Source organism: Myotis davidii, unplaced genomic scaffold (assembly GCF_000327345.1).
Source record: "Myotis davidii unplaced genomic scaffold, ASM32734v1 scaffold6, whole genome shotgun sequence".
Classification (NCBI taxonomy): Eukaryota; Metazoa; Chordata; class Mammalia; order Chiroptera; family Vespertilionidae; genus Myotis; species Myotis davidii.
This window is the reverse complement of record NW_006383011.1, coordinates 1,535,480-1,558,356: the sequence shown is the minus strand read 5'-3', so window position 1 is coordinate 1,558,356 and position 22,877 is coordinate 1,535,480. Positions and strand designations below refer to the sequence as shown.

General features: G+C 43.4%; 1 protein-coding gene across 3 annotated transcripts in view; it reads left to right on the top strand.

Annotated features, from left to right (window-relative positions):
• Positions 1 to 22,877, top strand: part of MEIS1 (Meis homeobox 1) — a 132,259-nt gene that overhangs the window by 58,228 nt on the left and 51,154 nt on the right. For all 3 annotated transcript variants that reach the window (XM_006778525.2, XM_006778526.2, XM_006778527.2), the window contains exon 8: positions 16,097 to 16,242. In XM_006778525.2, coding sequence (XP_006778588.1) covers positions 16,097 to 16,242 — 146 coding nt within the window. The remainder of the gene's footprint in view (positions 1 to 16,096; positions 16,243 to 22,877) is intronic.

Here is a 22,877-nt window from a genome sequence, read left to right as displayed (position 1 = left end):
GATCCCTCCAGCTGGCAGTTCATGGGAAGGAAGTCTGGCAGGGGCTGGAGGAGGGGAGGAGAATGAGATTCCCAGCCGCCGTGGGCGGGGAGGGGGGGCCGGGGGAGGAGAATGAGGGGTGACAGCAGGCCCAGAAGAGGACCAGGAGCATTGCAGGGACTCAAGCCACATGCCCACCCTGGGGGGCCGGATCTGTAGGAAGAGGCGGTGGTAGGTGGGTGACTTCAGCTAAAGGTCAGCAGGTGCTCCTGGGAATCTTGGCCTAGGGGAGGCCACGCTGTCTCTGTCTTTGTGGGGTGATTGTCCAGGAAACCGAGGGGGCCTGGGTCCCAGGTAGAGTCTCCGTAGAGGCCGCTGCAGGCGCTCTGGGCGAGGCAAGGGCAGGCCGGAGAAGAGAGCGGTGTGAGGTGCTGGAGAATCCACCCCTTTCTCTGAGAGGGAGGCTTTCTGCCTTTGGTGGGTGAGAATAACTCATAGATTCTGCTCCCTTCTTCTCCCTCAGCTAGGTTTCGGGTTAACATGTAGGTGACGTCATCCCTGGAACCCCACAGACCTGGAGCACTGCCACCCTTGGGCAAGGGGGCAGCGAGTGCCCGTGGGTGCCTGCCGCTCCAGGCTGGTGTGGCTTGCGGCAGCCTTGGTTGTGTTTCTGTGTGCCTCCTGGAACAGACTCTCCTTTCTTTTTTACATAAACGGCGGCGAGAGAAAGCAAACTGTGCCCTGAGCTTGCGAGCTTGCGGTGGTCTCTGCTCGCCCCACTCTGGTGGGCAGCCTGGCCTGCCTGCTCAGTGCCAACCTCCCCGTCTCAGAGAACATGCGGTGCCCAGGGCGGCGGCCTCCTCCCACCCTCCTGCAGCAGACCTGTAGATTTCTGACACAGAGGGACACTTGGAAACGTGCGTCCCGTCGCTCTCTGTGTCCCTGTCACTGGCATTTTTGTCATTTTGCAGGTGACCACTGCGGGGCCCTGAGCGCGTGAAGGGCCTCTGTGGGGCTGGCCCAGGGTCGCCGCTGCGTTCCCATAGCCGAGAAACTCCCACCCCTTCCAAGGAGTCTTTCTGAATGATTTTCTCCTTGGGTTTTTGGAGGCGCATTCAGGAACATGGCCCCACTCTTTTGCCATGTGGCTGCTTTGGACATCCTGCCATTCTTGGTGCTCTCTCTGCCTCTGTAAAGTCTCAGCATCTGTTTTCTTCCTGTACATCTCAGGGTGGTTTTCGGATTTCACTGGTGTCCGTTCTCTTTGAGGAAGGCACACGCTTATGCCACTGGGAGTGCCAGCTCGGTGTCTCTCTTCCTCGGATTTCAGGAGAAAGGCTGTGAAGGGCACAGTATGGGTTCTGCTTTGTGCTGGGTCTGGGCAGCGTACAGCAATGGGAAAAGACATGGTGGCCCCTCTGGAAGATCTTTCTAGAGGTTAACTGACTCAGTGGAGCTAAATGGAACGAGGAGCTCTAAAGTGCTTAGGAGTTTAGCTTTGAGTCAGATCTGGATTCGAATCCATGAGTAGCTCAATTTCCTTATCTGTAGAGCTGCCTATTTCCTTATCTGTGCATTACGGCCATGTTGCACAGGTGACAGGAGACAATTCAGGAAGGTACTTAGTAAGGTACAAGTTCTCTGTGTAACCCATAATTTACAGTTAGTAAATATTTCTTTCTATTGGCTACTAAAACAGTCTTTGAAAGATCCATCTCAAGTAAAGGTTTTTGTGGGGGTTTTTAATGTGGAGAAATTGACAGTTTTGTGGGTGTTTTTTTTTTGTTTACCATTGTGACAAATTTAACTTCTAAGGTTTTTGTGAAGATTAATTGATTGAAAATAAAAGCCAAACACAGTTTCACATATCTAGTAAATGCTCAATAAATGTTAGTTTTTATTACTACTAATATCCTTACTATCCTGACAAGAGATGGACTGTAATTAAAAATTAGCCCTGTTTTCTGTATAGTGCATCTCACTTTTCCTAGATGAGATGGACTGTAATTAAAAATTAGCCCTGTTTTTCCTAGACCTTAAAGACACTTTTCCTAAACAATAGGACTTTTCTCCATATCAGTAAAACCAAAACCAAAACCTTTGCTCTTAGCGACTGCCACAGACATATTGTTTAGAGCTCAGAGGACTAGTTAGGATGCATTGACCTGTTTTGCATGGGAAATGAGAACTTGTATTTATAAACATTGTTTCCAGCGCCTCCACCAGGCGGCTGCCAGCTTAAGTGACAGGACTCCTTAGGCAGTGCTGCCCACCCTTTTCACACTTATGAAGTTCCAAGTCACTCACTTCAGGGCTCTTTGGGGAAAAAAAGAGAATAGAAAAATAAAAAGGGTCTGCAATGCCAAGAGAGCGAGGGTACCTATTTTGAAGTTTTGCTTCTAGGAATGAAAACAGGATGGGGGAGATGAGAAGAGGTGAGGAGAGTGGCAATGACAGTTTCTCTGCTTTGAGGCAGGGGTTCAGAAAATTGTCCACTTGCTCAAAGAAAGTGCTCAGTAGCAAAAATAATGGCAAGAGCTCATGGCATTCCCCGGGCTAAGCCACAGCTGCCAGATGATGTGTTAAAATAAACATTTTATGCAGCTTATTTTATTTAATCTGCCCGATAACTCTAAGGTATAAGTACTTTTACTCTATGCTCATTCCTTTTTTCTGGAGGAGAGAAACAGAGGCGTGGCGAGGTTAAATAACTTGTCCAGGGTCACACAGGTATTAAGTGGTGAAGATGGGATTTACAGGAACCTAGACAATCTGATTCCAGAGGCTAAACTCTTACAATACTTCCAACACAGGAGGCCGGAAGTGAGGCAGTGTCCCTGCTGAGGAGATAAAAGGGGAGAGAGGGCTGCAGTGCTAACAGAAAGAAGAATTACCCAGGGGGGGACACCAGGCTTGTTCTGATACTCCAGTTAGTCCTAGAGACCTCAGTGACGTTGCATGCTCAAAACGAGGACCCCACAGCCTTTTCCCCAAGCACCCGAAAATGTCCAGCTTTATTTGCTCATAGGGGCAGCGCCTCTGGTACCTTGATAAGATGCACATTGTGGTCCTGGGTCCTGCAGCACAGCAGGCACAGGCCCGTGGGAGTGTGTGAGAAATGCAGAGTTTCAGGCCCCTCTTTTACTGACCCTGAAACTCCAGGTATCCCTGGTGCTTCCTATGCATGTTAACTGGAGCAGCACTGCTCTAGGCAGTTGGTTTGCCTCCACTCTGCCCACCAACGTGAGTCACCACTTTGCACAGGGTGCTCATTTTCAAGGGCAAACGCCCGCCCCTCATGAACCGAGTGCCTGGTGTGTGTGGCATGACAGACCCACAGAGAGCTGGAGCCTGGGGTAGTAGAGGAGGGGGGAGGGGAAATGAGACACACATTCCAGGAGTTCGCAAACCTTTCCTCTCAGAAGCTGTTGGGATCTTAGATGGTTTTAAATGAGATAATAAGCCTTTATTTTTGCTGGCCCATTTTCTTTCAAACTATAATATCTTTTCATTCTCCCCAAAGACTTGCTAATCTATACTTCACAACCTGGTTCCATTTTACTTTGTATGCAAAGAAGTCTTTCTCTGCAAAATACCTTCTCTCCCCCTCCCCACCTCACTCCCCCAACCCCATGGCACTCCTCTCGCTCCAACTCCTTCCTTACCCAGGATGCTTTCCTTTCTGTGTCCCACTCTCTCACCCTCCATGCACTTTCGTGTCATCCTGCCTGCACATGCGACTCCCTCAGACCTCCTATGGGCCGAGAGCAGAATAGAAGGGCATCGGTAAGGGATGAAGAAGGAGCACCCATGGGTGCCTTGAGAGAAGATCCCAGGAAGGTAGGGAGAGTCAGGATGGATGGGTGCCCTATTATTATTTTTTGTTTCTTTGTTAATCCTCACTTAAGGAATTTTTTCCATTGATTTTTTTTTGAGAGAGAGTGAAAGGGAGAGAGATAAACATGGATGTGAGAGACACACATCGATTGATTGCCTCCTGCAGGCACCTCCTTTGGTTCATGGGCCAACGCTCTAACCACTTAGCCAAACTAGCCAGGGCAGGGGTCCCCTAGTTAGCCAATTCACAAGGCTCATGGGGAGGCTCTGCTCCATCATCCAGCCACACAAGTGAGGGCAAACGAGTGGGTAGAGTTTCTCTAGAATGGACACACATTATCCTGGTTCTCTGGTGCCATTCAAGAATGATGTGGTCCAGATGAACAGAACTCTACTTTTATAAATTTTAAAAAAAGTTTAGGGGCATCTTTTATGAAAGTGTTTCCAGACTATACATTGACTATCAAATCTGATTATAACAAGATATTAAGAAATAATTTAGCCCAGCAGGTGTGGTTCAGTGGTTGAGCATTGACCCATGTACCAAGAGGTCACTGGTTCAATTCCCGGTCAGAGCACATGCCCAGGCACCATCCCCAGCAGGGGGTGTGCAGGGGGCAGCCCATTGATGATGATGTTTCTCTCTCATCAATGTTCCTACCTCCCCCTCTCCCTCTCTCTCTCTCTAAAAATCAATGCCAATGTATTAAAAATAATAATAATTTCAAGTCAGTAGACACATGAGTCATGGCACTGTGCTCTGTACTTTCATGTTTGCACAGCCTCTTTAGGACAGAGGACTGCTGTCCCCAAGCTAAGGGCCCTGGGGAGCTACACTTCTTAGGTTCTTATTTATTTTTTTTTGCCTCTTTATTATCTTATATTTGCATAAAGATCTCAGCCTACACACTATCAGGCAGGAATCCAGATGAGTAAACTTTTGAAACCTGCATCTAAAATAAACATAGCACATTTCTGTTTAAAGAGCTTATGGTCATTTCTCCATAGAAAACATAAGAGCTTTGCCACATGTCATCTGTGACTCTAATCCAGTGATTCTCAAACTTGGCTGTACATTTTAATCATCTTGGAGCTTTAACAATGGCTAATGCTGGGATCTCACCCTCCGAAATACTAATTTAATTGGTCTTGGGTCCAGTGGAGGCATCAGGATTTGTAAAAGCTGCCATGTGATTCTCTGTGCAGCTGGAGTCGGGAACCACTGCTTCTAACCTGCATGTCTGAAACTTTTTTGAATCCTACTCTTCAAGTGTATTCCATATCATTGTGTTTGTTGAGAAGTGACCTCTTTGATAAATAAATGTTATCTTGTCTGTGTAAAAGTGTATGTATCTATACACATACATGTATCCTATATGTAGAGTCCATAGAAGTTTAAAAATAAGTTATATGACAAAATTTTGAAAATATCACAAAAATAAAATGGTGTGTGAGTACATGTGTGTGTGTGTGTGTGTGTGTGTGTGCGCGCGCACTTGTCTATAATATCCCACACGTGGCACTCTTTTTTTTTTTTTTACTGACTAAAACATTTATTTTCATGGTTATGTAGAACTTTTTGCTCTTTCATTAACGTATGACATATATTTTGGGAAGAATATCTCAAGCAATGAACTCATCATGCATTATTAAAATAACATTTAAAAACCGGCAAAGTACTGGTTCCTAAAATGCTTTCTGAGATTTCGATTCCAAACAAAAGTTTATGACTTTTGCACTGTTTTACCTTTGCAATTGCAAGTGTATTTTCCTTCTTTTTTATCTTAGAAAACGGTGGGGGGGGGATTTCCAGTTTGTTTTACTGTTAGTGTAAATACATGGGTTTCAGTCCTATCTTGTAGGGTACTCACATCCTGAAGTTTCTCAGACTTCATAAAGAAGTTATGCTGTTTTTGCAGGGATTTTCCATGGTGTTTAGTTGGGGAAAAAAATGCTGAATGGATGAAAAATGAGTAAAATCTCTGTGTTTTTTTTCTTTCCTATTCATCACTGCTGTTTGTCCTCTGTGTGTAGGCAACTAATTTGCTGTTGTTCCCCCGAGGGGAATTCGAGTCAAAAAGTCATATTGAATTACTAGAAAAAGGTATTCCTATCTCAAAAGAACAAAGTACAATGATTCAGGAAAAAATATTTGGAGAATCTATCCGATTTCTTGTTGTACGTGCTGTATCTGTCCATGGCACTCTACTCGTCTGAACATTTATATAAAATAAATCTTAAGTGAATTGACGGACTCTGATGAATAATTCTTACTTGCTATGAAGTTCCAAAGTCCGATTTCTTCCTTTGATCCCATCAACGGCATGTTAAAATTTTGACTTTTTTTTTTGTATTCTATAAAAACCCAGTAAATATTTTCATTCTGGGCCTCAGTTATGTAGTTGGGTTCTTTTCCTATTTTCACGCAGTTGTATTCTACGCATTATTTGTGTTGACAGTGAAGAACCATGAAGTGGTAGGAGCTTAACAGAACGTGTTATTTATAGTAAAGAAGTTATTCCAAAGTTATTTCAACAGGCTGGCATGCCTGGAGTTATAAACACCCAAACTGTCCGAATGACCTACATATACACACAGATGTTCAACCTAGATCTCTTACTCCTAATCTCATTGCCCTATACCCACAGGGACCCATTCACTGTCACCATCATTTCCGTGAAGAAGTCTTGGGATGCTCAGAAACACATGGCTTCCCACATGTAGGCAGGGATAAACAGGGGTGGCGTGGAGTGGGGATGGCAGGACGTAATGATACATTTGGAAACTGACATTGGGCTCTTCTGAAAGCCTGGCATCTGTTGATTAAAAAAAAAAAAAAAAAAAAAAAAAGATCTTTCCCAACATAAGCTGTATTTTTAAACCTACCTTTACTTATTACTCTACCTGAAATTCTGCCATTGAAAGAGTCACTTACATGAACAAATCTCCTTTTAAAAATGTCAACACGCCTGGGAAGGTGAGGGGGGCATCAGTTATTCATGCCTCGTCTGAATTAGTTCTTTCAGATTGCTTTCTACCTCCCCTCCACCAGACAGAAAGGCTGGAATGTTCTGATCAGTGGGAGATGAGAAGTGTGAATGCAGAGCAGGAAAAGAATAGGTCTGGGCGAGGGGACCAGTGTGGGGGGACCAAGTGCATCTGCAAGGCAGGGGGTGTGCTTGGAAACTCCAGTTGGTGGATGCTGTGCAGTGGAAGAAAGATACAGAAAAGGAGGTACTACAGGCAATTACGTTTTCCTAGGCTGGCTCCATGCACTGAAATATGAATAGAAACTCACTTTCCTCCTTATTCTGACACTTCCTGGCTTCCTGCACCCTGGCCTCAGATGCCAGTTGGAAATTCATTCATTTAATGAATTATTTTGGCTTTGATGAGCAAGCCTGGGGACCTACCCCCATTCATAACTTGCTTCCATAGAAAAATATGTTCTAATGTCCAAGAAACCTACTGACAAATGAAGTCAAAATGTACTGTGCCTACATTAGGGTCTACCCATTTGCTTTTCCTTGGCTCCTCATTCTCCAAATTGAGTTTGGAATGGGAGGATTTGTTAGGTTGAACTGGAAAGTGACCCTGAGGCATGAGGCTTTATTTGGTAAAATGTACAATTAGGGTATGGAGAGGACACTGATGGTGCCATAGAAACACCTTTATAGGTCATGACTTTAGAACCCTGGGGACAAACTCCCAAATCCTGACCATGGCCCACAAGGCCCTGTATGGTCTGGCTCCTTTTCCTCGCCAGCTTCATCTTGTCCTGCTTCCCCAGGCTCCAGTCCTCTGGTGGTGTCACGTCACGAGTCCTGCAGACACACAGAGCCTTGACCATGCTGTTCTTGGAACCTGCCATTCTCCCTCTGCCCCCTGCCCTTTGAGGATGCCCACTGGACCCAGTCTATTTTCTCTACCCTTTCGATTTCTGCTCCAGATCACTCCCACCTAAGTCAGTTTCCTTTGTTTCACACACTCAGCGATTTGTATTTCTTTTTGATTGAGTGCAATTGGACATTTATTACTGTGATTATTCGTTTTAACATCTCTGCCCTCTAACTGGAAAGCTCCATAGACACAGGGGCTTTTTTCTGATTTTGTTCACCAGGTGTGTCCCTAAGGGTTGGTGTAATGTTTGGGACATAGTAGGAATTCAGTACATTTCTGTTAAATGGATGAATGAATTAGAAGGATGGCTGTTTATGGAAAAGGTGGTCACCTCTGCCATCTTTTGGGGCTCATTTTGAAGGGCTACATTTTCCTGTTTAGAAAAGGGAGTAGTACATTCATAGAGAGAGCTGCCTCCTCCAGGCACTGATTCTTCGTTTCTGTGATGTCAGGGGCCCACTGACGGGCACAGTAAGGCGCTGAGCTCAGTCCACAGTGGTTAACGATTAACAAATCTTAGACACCGGTTAACAAACCTAAATTCAACTAGAAAGGAAAAAACCTCATGGCAAGTCTCTGTGAAGCCAGCCTTAGGAAACATATCTAGACATTTCTTTTTATTAAGTGCCAACACTATGTTTATTTAATGTCAGCCTATTCTTTTGTCCATCTTTTCGGTCCGTGCCATTGGTATATCTGTACCATGGGCATTTGGTAAAGCCACGGCAGGTGCCAACACCTAACTCCTTATCTTGGTTTCCAAAGGAACCACCTCAATCTTCAGGAAAGCCAAGGGTGGTACAATAAGATATATGAGGATATGCTTTCCTTTTTTTTCCTTTTTAAATCAACTCAGAAGCACTTTGAACTAAGAACAAGGAAACCTTAAACACCAAAGGATGAGAAGAGATGCAAAAGGGAGGCTGGGTTAACAGAACCCTAATTAAAGTTAAACTTAGAAGTTAACCATTGGATTTAGACTCTGACATATTTGTATGTTGGCTATAGAGTCTGAGCTATACGAAGCCTGCTGTGTTTCTCTTGAAAATATGGGCTAAGGCTTAGGGGTTGTATTGTTTTCATTCATCTTACAAAATGCTTCCTCATGACTGCTAGGCTTGTATGACATGACAATCTATACTTAGTATCAGATACTAAGGACCTCAGGTAACCTGCTGAAGAAATGCTGAGGCAGGTGTGGAAGGATGCTGTGGGAAAGACTGATACAATGACTGAGCAAAACCAGAAAAGCCAGAGTTCTAGAGTTCTGCATTGAGCACCATATCTATAAAGTGTGAGTCTGGAGTGTGCGCTCAGGGTCAGATTGTCTGCTTAGAGACAGCTGTTTCTTCCTTTAGGTAAAACTGGGAGATGTGTAAAGGGGGGATAATATTAATTCACTGGGGAAAATGCAGAAGGAAACAAAGAACTTTTGCTTTATCTTTCAAAGTTAAGCTCAGGGAAATGAACACACTGTAAGAAATTTTAGTTAGGTAAATAGTTGTAAGTTGTAATTTCAGGAAGTAGGAGCGTATTTCTGAAGGGTTGTGGCATACATGATCAAGAACACTGTTACTTGAACTCTTAGTTTATCTTTTGCCCAAGATGAGCTTAAAGATTACAAGGAAACTTGCCAGCTTTGGGGAAAAGCATTTTGATTGTTTCCTTATAGTTGACTGAGTTACACTGGTGAATATTTTTCAAGAGTTTAATTTAGGTATGTAGCAAAAAAAAAAAAAAAAATTATAACAGCTGGAAATTGAAACTCTGGTTTTCCCCATGCAGTGGCAAATAAATGCATTTACTTGCTTGTTTAATAAACAAGTGACAAGTTTGTACCTTGTACACTGGGGTAACCCTTGGGTTAGAGAATCTTAGAGAAGAGTGTGACCCAATCTCTGCTTTCACATATCCTATAAGCAAGTCCTATAGCTTGTCCTATAATCATATATAGAAGTCCTAGTCCTAGTATAGGATGATGTGTGTTGGATGGAGGAATGTTGGGAGAAGAAATATCACTCAGGATTGGGGGGGGGGTGGAGGAAGGGGTCCTAAGCAGCTGGAGTCCAGCAAATGCTTCTTATGGGAGATGGGAGTTGAGCTGAACTGGAAAGGTCACCAAGGAGTTTGCCAAGAAGGATGCTACCAGGAAAGGGACTAGCATAGGGAATGCAGAGAGGTATGAGAAAGTGGCCCGGGGGGTGGAGTCTTGAGAACATTCCGTAGGCTCCGGTGGGGCGGGCAGTGTGTGCCTGCCCATACTGACTCAGCAGCAGACAGGCCGAAACACACCCGGAGAGAGATCACCAAAGGCCTCCTGTGCGACCTCTATCCCGAAGGCAGAGGGCAGCCACAGAAGGATGTTAAGTACCAGGGTTAGATGTTTTAGAAACATCATCTGGCAGCTGTGACACAGTCTAAATGAAAACAAAACACCTCCTTAAAACCTCTGAAGTGTTCTCACTGGTGGCTAAGAAAGGGTATTCTCACCCGTTATCCTCTTAACAGAACACAGAAACATCATTCCATCCGACTCCTGGCTAAATAGACACAGCCATGATCTGGAGAAGTGGGTTTGGGGTAGTTTTTAGGTTTTCCCGACAGCCTGGCACACCCAGAATGCTCCCCTACAGAAGAAACCTGAGCTCCCCACACTGATGGGATGTTTACACCACCAGCCCCGGGAAAGGCAGGAGTGCTCTATGTATATCCTAAGGGGTGATCCTCCGTGTTCTCTCATGTGGACGTAGTATGTGAGGAAACAGATGAGAGAACGAGAAACATCGTCATTGGATGGAAACTGAGCCCTTACAACGCAAGCTTTACAGGCCTAACAGTGCTTGTGAATTGACCATTTATCCAACTTTTAAGACACAATAGATAAGGTGACAGGAGAAGATTTGACTTTGGGTGGTGGGAACATGGTGCAATATACAGATTTAAAAATATATATATTTCTTTATTGATTTCAGAGAGGAAGGGAGAGGGAGAGAGAGATAGAAACATCAATGATGAGAGAGAATCATCGATTGGCTGCCTCTTGCACACCCCCTATTGGGTATCGAGCTGGCAACCCAGGCATGTGCCTTTGGCCGGAATCAAACCTGGGACCCTTCGGTCCGTAGGCTGACGCTCTATCACTGAGCCAAGACGGCCAGGGCAATGTACAGATTTTGTAACCTAGAAACCCACACCTGAAACCTATCTATAATAATAAAAGCATAATATGCTAATTAGACCGGACAGCCCAACAACCCTCCAGAAGTCCTTCCAGACCACCTTCCAGATGAAGCCGGGGCTGTGAGGCCTGAGCCCCTTGCACAAATTTTGTGCATCGTGCCTCTAGTGTGTTCATGTTGAGCAATGTCACCCCAATACATTTAATTTAAAAAAAAAAGACACAACAGAATTTGGTCAGTATTGAAAGATAGGATTATAAATGGCCTTGATGTTTCAGTTGAGGTCCATTTTTTGGACAAACACTATATATTTCTAAACACTTGAGGAAGGGAAAAGTGAAGCTTAAGGAGTGGATGTGTCCTGAAACTACAGCGCCTCCATACAAAATTGTAGATGGAATGACCCTGCAGCTGTGGTGGCTTCCAGTTCGACTTCCAGCAAAACAGGGGGGTCCCCAACCTTACACATCCGTTTGCCCCGCAGCAGAAAGTTCAGACCCGTCGTTAGAAGTTTTGCCTCTGTGACATAAAGGTCCCTCTGACCAACACCTCATTTTATTTATAAATCTGCTGGCCGGCTGGCGGGGGAAGTGCCGGTCGGTGGTGATGTCAATCTCAGGCACTTTTCTGGGTTTTGTTTCAGCCTCGCTCTCTCGGAGCAGGTTTTTGGGAATGGCAGTTCTGGGGGTGGGGGAGTTAGGAGGAAGAGAAAAGTGGGAGCAGGGCTTTGACCTGCTGGAGAGGAGCCCCTGCTGACACGGTCAGTCTGACCCATTGAATGGCCTGAATGCGATAAATGCCGCTTTATCCTGCCTTGAAAGGCACGAGATAGCACAGCCTAAATGCCTGGGCATGCTTAAATAGGCGACTCGGGATGTTTGAGCTGAGCGTGTTTGAAATCTGAGCTCTCTGACAGCCAGGGAGCTGCCACAGGTCACCTGCCTCGCTCCGCAGGGACAGGCCCAGGTCTCGCAAGAAATTGTCCGTAGACGAATTGTAGTACAAATTCCTTTCTTTGTTGGTTGGCCTCTTTCACTAGACCATGGCCTATAAAATTTTGTAAAAACAATTCTTAAATATTATTTGAAAGGGCAAATGGCCCACGCTGAAAGGCTTGACAGTTTGACATATAGAGCAGGGTTCTGATAGCTCGGAAACGGAAAAGTGTGGCCAAGATTCTCTCCCCCCAGTCCTTCTTGTTAGAAGACTGGTGTTTTTTAAAGCAGTGTCTTGTTGCGGCACCCAGTTGCTCTGCTCCCAGCAACCTGACAGGCAGTGCGCCTGCGTCAGTGATCTTCAGTCCTTTCGGACCCATTTGGGAGAGAGCCCCAGAACAGCTGGCATCTTTGAATCCAACGTCCAGAAAGCACAGAACCAGGTATTGCCAATTAAGGAGCCATTCGGATGCTCCTCTCAAAGCAGATCGCTTTCTGAGAACAGCCAGAGCTGGGGCCTAGAGAGAGAGGAGCCTTGAGTTTCACTTCACTGAGGGGGATTGAGGGCGGGGGAGGATTTGAGTGGCCCGTACCCATCAGAGCCTGGAAGTGGCAAGGAAGTGGATTTCTGCATTAGAATGTTGCATATGAGCAGCCGGTCTGCGCCCAGCGCCCGCTGCCTCTGCATAGCCAAAGGCCATTTTCAGAAGCCTCCTGCCCCTCAGTCACTGGCCTGCTAGTTAATTGCCACACGGACTTCATGACACATGGGCAGATAATATGACATTTTCGGTTTCTGTCACTAGCAAACGCCACAACGTTGCTTGCACTAGTTGCTAAGAAGCTGTCAGAAACCATTAGCGATTGGCCAAAGTCGCCCTATGGCATTTCCTCATAGCATCAGCAAAACGAGCATAAATCACCCACTGGAGCCTACTGCTGTCCTAATGAGGCTGTAAGCTTGTTTATGGACTAGCATCATTTTTATGATTATTTCCACCTTTTCAGTTTGCCTTCATTTGGCGGCAGGAGAAGTCAGCTCCAGGAATGAAGTCACGGCTGACATTTTACAAATGTGGTTCAGAGCTGCGGCCTGCTGCCGTGTGGTCGGCCGGCGGTTCTCCAAGTTTGTTTAGTGATCTTAAAAATAAAAAAAGGAAATAAATCCTCCAGAGACTGCAGAGAGGTGACTGTATCCAATTGCAGCGTGAGTGGATACGCTAAAGGTACAACTGACCATGGAGACGGCCCTCGGAAGCAGGGACGGGGCGAGATCCCTTTTCCATTTTTAAAAAGCGGGGGAGGTTAAACAATTTATTAAAATCTACGCAAGTGTTTGCTTTTAGAATAGTGTGTTTTATTATGCTCTCTTCTGGGTCCCCATCTTCTCCATTTCCCTAACTTGTGTCGGGAAGGAGCAGGGTTTATTATTTTAGGCTTTTCTGAACATGCACCAGTATTTACACTGGATTGAAAGCATTTGCTTCCAATGAAAATCTTGTCTTAGATTACAACCCAGCAGTGTAATTTCCCTCCCAGATGGGAGTAAAGTAGCTGTATTTGCCTAAAAACAGTAGGAAGAACAAACTGTGCGTTAAGCCAAGGCTGTTTTTGGCTTGAGCTAATGATGTAATAGAAACCTTTTATTCGGGAGAGGTCACTGGCAGGGACTGAAGGGAGTGATCTGGCTCCGGCTTGAAAGGTTGCTCCATTGTATCTACATAAGTCTTCACTTAAAAAACTCTGTTCCTAATGCTTCTGCTTTCATACAGCAGAAATAAACAGGAAAGGTTCTGGCGAGTGTTACACATGGAATGCAGAAAGCCTTCCTCTCCTAATGGAGTATATAATTCAGGTGCCCTCAAGGCACGCTTTCAGGAATTCTTTTGCCCGAGGTAATGGGAAGCTAAGGCTGCTTTAAGGCCTTGATTATCTATTGATGCACAAAGCTGGAAAAAAGTCATCTCTGCTGGATTATAGTAGATATTTCCATAAATTATCAATGAATTCTCTTCTAGGCAGGCACTAGGCATTGCCTGCTAAATTAATCTGAGGGGGTTTGGAGATGGATAGAAAGGCTATTTTTTTTTCCTTTTTCTTTTTAAAGGTGGCACACAATCATGGTGGTGAAAGACTGTGTGGTTAGGTTAGCAGCTTTTCATTTTTAATCAATGATCGAGTAATATGCTTCTTGTCCTTGGTTACCTTTTGCCTGTTGCAAGTGGATTAGCCCATTGAAATTTTAAATGCTGTTGAGTTGTTTTCTTTGCTCATGTTTCTTTAATGAATTGTTATTTTATATGGTGAATTGCTTCTCTGAATAAAAAGCCTCTTTAAATACTGGACTTACAAAGAATTTGTTAGGCAAATCCAAGGGGACGCTTTATAAAACACTTGGTTATGCAAATAAAGAGTTGGGTGGGATGGAAGGAGTACAGATTTAGGGATGGGAGTGTCTGGCTCAGCACAGACCCGCTGCCTCCAGCCCAGGCCGGTGACCTTGGGCAAGTCCCCCAACAGGAACACAAGCACTGTCCTCATCCATACACCCAGGGCTTTGGCACTGTGGGTCTTTGTGATCTTTTCTGCTGAGAACACAGCTAGGATTCTGTAGGAACTTCAACTAAAATCTATGGATTTTAAGTCCAATTAAATTTATGGATTTTTAAATTAATGAAAAGTAAACTCTGAAAAGTTCTGCAAGCATTTTGGGGGGGAGCGTGGCTTATGCTGCAATTATAGCAGGAGTGTTGAAATTGGTCTGGTCTTCACCCAACAAAGTTTTAAAACTTTAACTCAGTACCAGTCAAGGCTAGTTGGGGGGTGGGGGGAGGGGCTCCTGAGGCAGCTGTAATTGATAATAACATAACTGCCATAGAAGAGACTGAAACAACTGAAATTAAAAGAGAGAATTCTTTTTGTATGCCGTATATGTAGGCTACTAGAAATAAGGACTATGGGAATTCATGGAGCAACATACAGTCCCCGGGAAATGTGTCTCACCAAAATGTACCCAGTTCTTTTTGGGGCTATGCATGCTGCTCTCCAGGGACTTTCATGGCCCAGTGAATATGCTTTGAGGACTTTGGTTACCTCGTTTCGAAGCCTTGTTGCTGTAGCGCTTCTTTCTGGCCCAGGTCAACCTGTCCCTTTCTAAAAGCCAGCAGCTGCCACCAAGAGCTGGGCTCCGGGTAGGGATGCATGCTTGAAGCTACTTTTCAGTGTAGTGGGTTTAGTTTGCTGTTGTTTTTCCTTGAGCTTTTGCACTCAAACACGAAGTGTTTCCTTTTCATTTGTACCTTATGACTTATTTTGGACGGTGTGATTTTATTGGGCTGAAAATGTTTTTTTTCTTATTAGACATGACATTGTAAAAGAAATCCTACATTTTAAAGTTTATGGTGTCACAAAGCCAAAATGTTTTCTAGAAGAAGGAGCTTAAATGTTCTACCAAAAATCAATAGAAAAATAGGATCCCATATCCAGACCTGTGTAAGCAGGTGACTTTTCAGTAAGAAAATTTACATGTGGAAGAAATTTTAGACACTGTCTGTATTATTAGGGTAATATAATGCCAATGGACTGTTCATTTAACATCACTTTATTTGATTTAAATAGTCACTGTTTTTTAATCAAAAAACAATTTTCAGAGTTTTCCCTTACTGAACTCGATTCTCTCTTTCTATGACAAGAAAAATTATATTCTATTTGAAGCATTCCTATGTCAAAACTGCATATATGACAAATCACCTACATTTCCATGGCCTAATTTAGTCTTAAGATAGATCACTTGTGGAAATAGTTGATATCTCAGATGCATCTTCTCCCAAGTTGACATCAATGACTCCATGTGGGATTGGAATACCCAGGCAGGGGCCCAATTCTGCTAATGGCTTCCACCATATTTAACTCCCCAAAAGGAGTTACACTTAACGTGTCTCAGCTATACACATTTGAATAATTACCATGGCAACGGAGCTGCTAGAGAGATTGGATATTTCCCTCCATTCCCTTTGACCTTTGCACTGTTCTTTGGAAGAAGTTCCTTAGACCTGACCGCTTTTGAGCCTAGGCCTTGTTCTTTCTCTTTGTCTTGGAAAAAAAAAAAAGAAAAAGAAAAAAGAAAAAGAAAAAAGGAAAACAGTACCAAATAAACTATTAATCATTTATATTGCTCTTTTGGTTTTGTTTATATCCAAAGGCATACTATTTGAATAAAGCATGTCAAGGTAGCATCAGTCAAAATTTGATTCACTATGTTTGCAGGTGATGGCTTGGACAACAGTGTAGCTTCCCCCAGCACAGGTGACGATGATGATCCAGATAAGGACAAAAAGCGTCACAAAAAGCGTGGCATCTTTCCCAAAGTAGCCACAAATATCATGAGGGCGTGGCTGTTCCAGCATCTAACAGTAAGTGGACTCTAAATGACATATCTAAGCTAAATATGGAGAAACAGTTTTGATAGAAAAAAAAAATGGGGGAAAAGTGATCCCTCGGAACCTGGAATATTTCATAAATCATTGTCTTCCCACAGTTTTCACAAAAGTGTCCGCACTTATGTCCTCAAGACGTTACCCCCAATGAGGCGTTTGATTTGAAGTTCGCTATTGCAATGTTGTTAACTTTCATTCGTTCTAAGGTGTAGGAGTTCATGTGCACTTGTGATTTTAAGCATGCATGTTAATGATGTTGCTTCTCTCAGGGTGCCTCTTGAGCACTTAGCACCAGCTCCCAGTAAGAAGCAAGTGAGACAAACCCCAGAGAGAAGGACTTAATTTCTTCTAATGCTTTCGCGGACCTTTATAACGAATGGGCCGCAAAAATTTCAATCTTGTTGCAATGGCAGGATGCGCACATAATTTGCTTTTAAGTGGTGTGAATGCACTGGCTGCCACTCCCAAACGCGCCTGTGAGTCAGAGCTGCACAGTGAAAGTGGCCCCTGTATTCAGAACTGTAAAGGAAAACAGCAATATAGAGGCAGCTCTTCCTGTGTAGTCCCTGGTGACTTTTCAAGCCGGGTAACAGTTTATATTGTCTGTGTGAGTATTGCTGTTTTCACTGCAGGAATTCTCCTGGAGATGTGAGAAACTGGAGATTTGGGGCTTTCTGCCACCGAGGGATTTGTTTGGTTTGGTTATTGTTCTGAATGAATTTCATGTTCAAAATATTTATAATCATAATATTGCGGTGGATATTTTTGGAAGTGCATACAGATTTAATGACATCCGAGGAAGAAGATAAAAAGAAAGTTTATGAGTAAAATAACATTTTAAAAATCAGCAAAATTGTTGACCCAGGGGACTGGCACTCTCTCTCTGAGGGACAAAGGATGGGTTTAGACAGGTGGTAGAGTAGCCTAGCCTAAGATGAACAAATACGAAGAATCTTTGGCCTTTTAAAAATCTTAGGAGCAAACCTTTTCTGTTACTATTTTTAGCATAGCTTACTTTTCTTATAGTCATACATTTTTCTTAAGTATTAAAAGTTAATTTTGCATGGTCACAAACGTGTCCTGACCTGCTGACCCTTACACCCTGGCCCACTCTCAAAGCCATGGTCCTCGGTGACTTGTTCTGATTGAGGGAGACAAGCAGGACGTGGAAGGCCACGCTGGTGCTGCTCCTGTGGACAGAGGCTGTGCCTCCAGTAACACTCAAGGGTATACATTCACCCAGCGTGTGAATAAAATCAAAACCGTGAAAACAGCCATCAGCCCCTCATCCGCAGGAATCACTAAAAAAAAATGGTTTCCACCCTTCATTTCTTCCCATGGTGATTCCAAACAGTTACTAGATGACGTTGACAGTTTGGAATCAGCTTCAGGGCTTGGTGAATGCTGGTAGTTAGTTGAAGATTTAGATTGCTTAGCTGATTTTAACATCCTATTAGGTTTACCTACCATCTGATTCAGGTGCCATTACCTAGCTGACAGTCGTTGCTGTACGTGGGTAGTTTGAGACCTGCCTTTTGCACGTCTGCGACTGAGGGCTATCAGGTACTACTGAAGGGGAGATGGGGCGCTAGGGTCTAGGGGGCTTTTAAAGCCAGCAGGAGATGAGAAGTGGTAGTTGGTCAATAGTGCTGATGCAACCCTGCTGATATTTCATCACCTGTGCTAACCAGCTAGCCTGAGCTGGAGGATGAGCGTGGGGAGGGGACAGAGTCAGGTCCACCCTGAATATGTCTATTTCCTGTACTAACAGAAAAAATGAATAGATTTTGTCAACCTCCATCTCCATCGGCAAAGGAGCTTTGGCTTTATTTGCAGCTCAGGTGCCCCTGAATAAAATATAATCAAATATTGGTTCAGATAGAAGCAGGAGAGAGAAGCAAGTTCTTTTATGCATCCATCAGGTTTCCTAGGTTATATCCTTGTGAAGGACCTTGCAGAGAGCTATGTTATCTCCTTTAAAAAACAAAGAATTCCTTTTAACAGCCAGCATGACTTTACCTGCATTGCAACACTTTCAGTGGTACATGTTATGGGAGTGATTGTAATAGGAGTTATTCTTGAACTGCCCAATTTCCTTCAGGGTTGGGGTCTGTTCTGGCCTGTATCGCTACCCTGGAAGGAGAACCCATTTCCAGGTCTCCCTGGCTCTCTATGGATGCTCATAGACCTCACCTCGTGGTTTGTCGGATAGTTCCACATGCTCTGACCCATTCCACTGCCATCTACTCAGACAAAAATATTGATAATGATAATGGTCTCTAAAAAGAAAGTGCTCTCATAATATCATCTAAAAAGCAAAGGTAGGAGGTATATTTAATTTTTTTCCCCTCTTTCCCCAGTGAGAAAGATTTCCTTCCCCTTTCTCTTGTTGCAAGAGCAAATAAATCTCCAGTTACAAGGAACACCGTCTCCTTCTCTTGTTGTACTTCTTGAAGGAGTGTACAGACTGCTTAGGTAATATTTATAGTGAGGAGCTGATTATAATAAGTTCTATGGAAAAACGTATAGAGTTTTGTTGTGATTTGTCCCAATGTGAGTCACTACTGACATCTCAGTACTAACCCTTTAGCAACTTCATTTCAAGTTCTGAGAGGTCTCCAGGGATGCACAGATCATTTGGAAGACTGTACAGATTTTAAATGTAACACATTCTTGCTCGATGATTAATGCAACTTATCTAGAAAATTTTTCTTAAATCTTGCTAGATATAAAAGAGCAATAGAAGCTGGCTAATTGAAACAATCGCAATAATAATTAATTAGAAAATTGTAAAAACCAATCTATTAAATGCCAAAGACATATTACAAAACCTCACGCACTTCTTTAAAAGCAAATTGCTATTTGTTTTCTTTTTCAAATAAATGGGTCAATCTTTTCATTGGGCTTATTCAGTTGAAAACAAAATCTGCCTTTGAAAGGGCTTGGAAGCATTTGTGTGTTAGAGCAGTAGAATAGGCCCTGAATTTTTTAGAAAACCTTCTGGATTTGCACCCCAGCTGCATAAGAAAATGTGTCGTTCCCTGGTTATCCACAGGTAGATTTAATCAGTAGCACATTTGACTCCTCCAAAGAGAGAGCTCAAGCTTCGTTCTTGGACTCACAGTCTCTAGCAAGCTCAGCTGGACATACGTGTGCATAATGGAAACAATGAAAGAAAAAGGAAGAGATTTTAAACTTTGGTGTTATGGGGTAAAAAGAAATTTCACTGATGTAAATTTTCAGCTTAGGCTACTTAGTTGAGCATCTGCCAGTTTTGCTAACTAGAGAAGGTCTCTTAAAAAGAAACTATTCCCTGGGATTGAAAAGAAAGACTGACATGTAGATAATAAAAGAGAATTAGACAAAAAAATAAAAGCATTTATTAATTGAAATGCTTGCATTTGCCTGAAGACAAATTATTGCAAACAATTAAAAAGTGTTTAATAGTGCCATATTAGTCACTACAGAGTGACAGTTCAGGGGCATACGCCACATCAAGGTTTCTTTTCCTTTCTGAAGGGCATTATTCCAACTATAAATATAACCTGCTGTGTTGTAATGTTTAAGCTGGATGTGTTTTTCATATTAGCGGTTATTTTGCTACACAGTGCCCTGGTGCAAATGAGGAGAAGGAATAAATACAATGTTTAAGGTAAAAATCAAGTCTCCCCCCCGCCACCCTAACATATCGCAGGTTTAAATATAATCTAAATAGAAAAGCGGTTAATATGGTTCTTATTTAAAATATGCAGTGACATATTTTCCTGCGTGGAGCTGCTGGGTGTCCCAAGAATCCTGAAACTTAGAAGAGTGGAGGTTGTTAAAATGCATCCCTGCAGATTCAGGGGAAGGAACCATTCAAGGAGTGGCGCATCTGGTTGGCATTGACCAGGAGGGAGGTGATCCTCAAGGAGAATTGATTTTCATTCGCATTCTCTTGGATTCCCTACTCTTTCACTGATATTGAGGATCCTATAGAGACAAACTTTGTTTGCAAGTCAGATACACATAATTTGCTATTTAATTTAGTTTTGTTTGTTTGTTTTTGTGAATTGAGAGCCTAGAATTTTTGTTTGTTTGTAGCCAAATTTGTCTCAGTTTCTTAATTATAAGATTTTCTTTTCTCAATTTGGATAAAGTCAATGTGAGGGGCGATAGAATCTTCCAGGTTGAGGATGGCGTTTCCATAGAAACACTATTAGATGAAAAGTGCCCTGTGGGTCTGCCGTTCTAAGGATGGAGTAAATGGAATTGAATTGGGAATTGAATGCTCTGGAAGAGACAGATGTTTCATTGGCTTTGCTTTTGGTAATAAGATCAGTTGGAGACATCATAGTGTGATATCTCTGCTTGCAATTTTGGAAGAATTACTCTGTAAACATTAGGAATTATTTTTACAATGAAAAAGTCCTTCTAATGGGTACCCAGATAATCCCATTCTGCTGATCCAGGCGAGCACAATGTTGATCAAAAGGTAGATGGGTAGGCATGTGGACAGAGTAGAAGGCATTTGCTCCTCTCTTCCCAATTCTACTTCTCTCCGGTCCTCATTTTATACTTGGCCAATTTTAACAATAAATCTTCTTATTATGTCTTACCAGCTAGCGTCCCTTCAGCTACCATTCGTCCTAAGAAGGTAGCAAACAGGAAGACTATGTTTTGGAATTCTTGCCTGCAGGGTAGTACAAAGTATTACCTTCACACTAGGCCTAACCTATCTTCTTGAGCCAAGGAAGGCGGTTGGTGGAGACGGCAGCTCACTTGCCTCCTTCCTCACTATGTTATCTGCAGATAGATTATTAAATGAGGAGACTTGAAAACTAGTATGAAGGAGATTTTTTTCCCCTCCAGATGTCCATGTACCAATGAAAAAACGAGCTCTCTCAAATCTGTAAGAAGAATATCTTTGCAGTTATTCTTTTTTCCAGTGCGTGGCATTGTCCTTCCCCTTCACAGGCCTTAGTCATGATGATGGGTCACAGCTAGGCTTTGCTGGAAGCGACCCAGGCTCGGATCACAAATTTCTGCATTTTAATTTTCAAAGATCTCAGCTCCTTAGGAGATAGCATATTTCACCCATTGATTAGATAGGAACCCTGACTCTCCCTCCACCCACCCCCATTGGAAATCATCTATCCCTGGAGGAAAATGGAATAGATTATTTAATTACTTGGGGGTAATACTGGAATGCCCTCATTCTTCCGTGATGTACATCATCAAAACTCTGTTTTAATAATGAAGCGGTGGTTTCTGGATTCTGGGGCAACTGCCTTTTTCTTTTTCTGAGCGGGTTATTGAAATCCTAATGGGATGGGTGATGAATTTTCTTAGGTCAGGTACACTGAAAAGGCTACAGCTGGAATTCTTCACCCAGAAGAATCGGAGTTAATACTAATGATCATTGTGAATTAGAAGATCAAAAGCGAAGCATCAGCCTGTTCTCCAAGTTGTTGCCCCAGAGGCCATTAGTGACCTGCCGAGCTCTGGCCCTGCCGTCCACACACCTCCTTCCCCTCCCCCAGCCGTCCACACACCTCCTTCCCCTCCCCCAGCCTTTCTTCCCCATCGGTGATGCCCCTCTGACCCGGGGTAATTACAGTCCCTGGAAGAGGAGGCATGGAGGGAAAGAAAACAATCAGAAGTAAAAACAAATGTCCAACTTTAAAATCGCCCGTTTGTCCAGGTTTATAGAACTCACAAGCAGACGAGCTCTGACTGGGGCGCTCTGTTATTTTCGGGGTGTGGTTGAGATTTTTGTGCTCAGTCCAGTGGTTTGTTCGTTTTACCGATGATTGGCCCCTTCTGTAAGGGATGTGTGGAGAGTCTGGCTGGCAATTTGTCAGATTATTCTAAAATCTTCCTTCAGTTTCCAAGGCTAAGTAAAAAAATACACTATAGTTTGGCTTTCTGATATCCTCTTAATCGGGCTAATTAAATAAAGGATTAGGTTCAAAACGAAAGTGCCCATAGAAACACAATTTATTAAGTTGCTGGTTGCTGATGCACGTAGCTCTTTGAACACTAGCCAGCCATTTATACTTCAAAGCACATATCAATATCGTGTCTTCCTCTCATTCCTCTTAGTGATGATGTATTTTGGAAGATAAAATATCAACCTCGGTCAATGAACGTGCAACTGCTCCTGCTCAATTTATCTCTCAGATGAAAACCGGAGCATCGGGTAGATGTGTGTGAGTGTGTTTCTCAAACTAACCCAGTCCAACCCTTAGGAATGTGGTGTGACGTAAGCTGGCTTTTCGCTTTCTCGGTGTTTAAGATGCCTAGGGAAGGTACTTTGTTTTAAAGTGTGAAGGTCTGGTGGAGAGAGAATCGATGGTTTCGTTTTAGAAAGGTGGCCCAAGGTTTTGGTTTGGTTGGGCTTGGCTGGTTGTTCTTTTGCCAGTAGAAGTAAATCTATATGCCATGGCATTTAGGAGACTTGGTTTGAGATGACTGAAAATGCCCTCATCATACCTCAGTCCTTCTTACGGAAGTGTGAGCATGACTGTGTGCAGGCATGTCCCTCCAAACCTGGGTGTTTTCTGTAGGACGGCTCTCTCAGAACCCCTACCATCTGTACCAAGCCTAGTGAGGAAGATGTATCCTTTTTA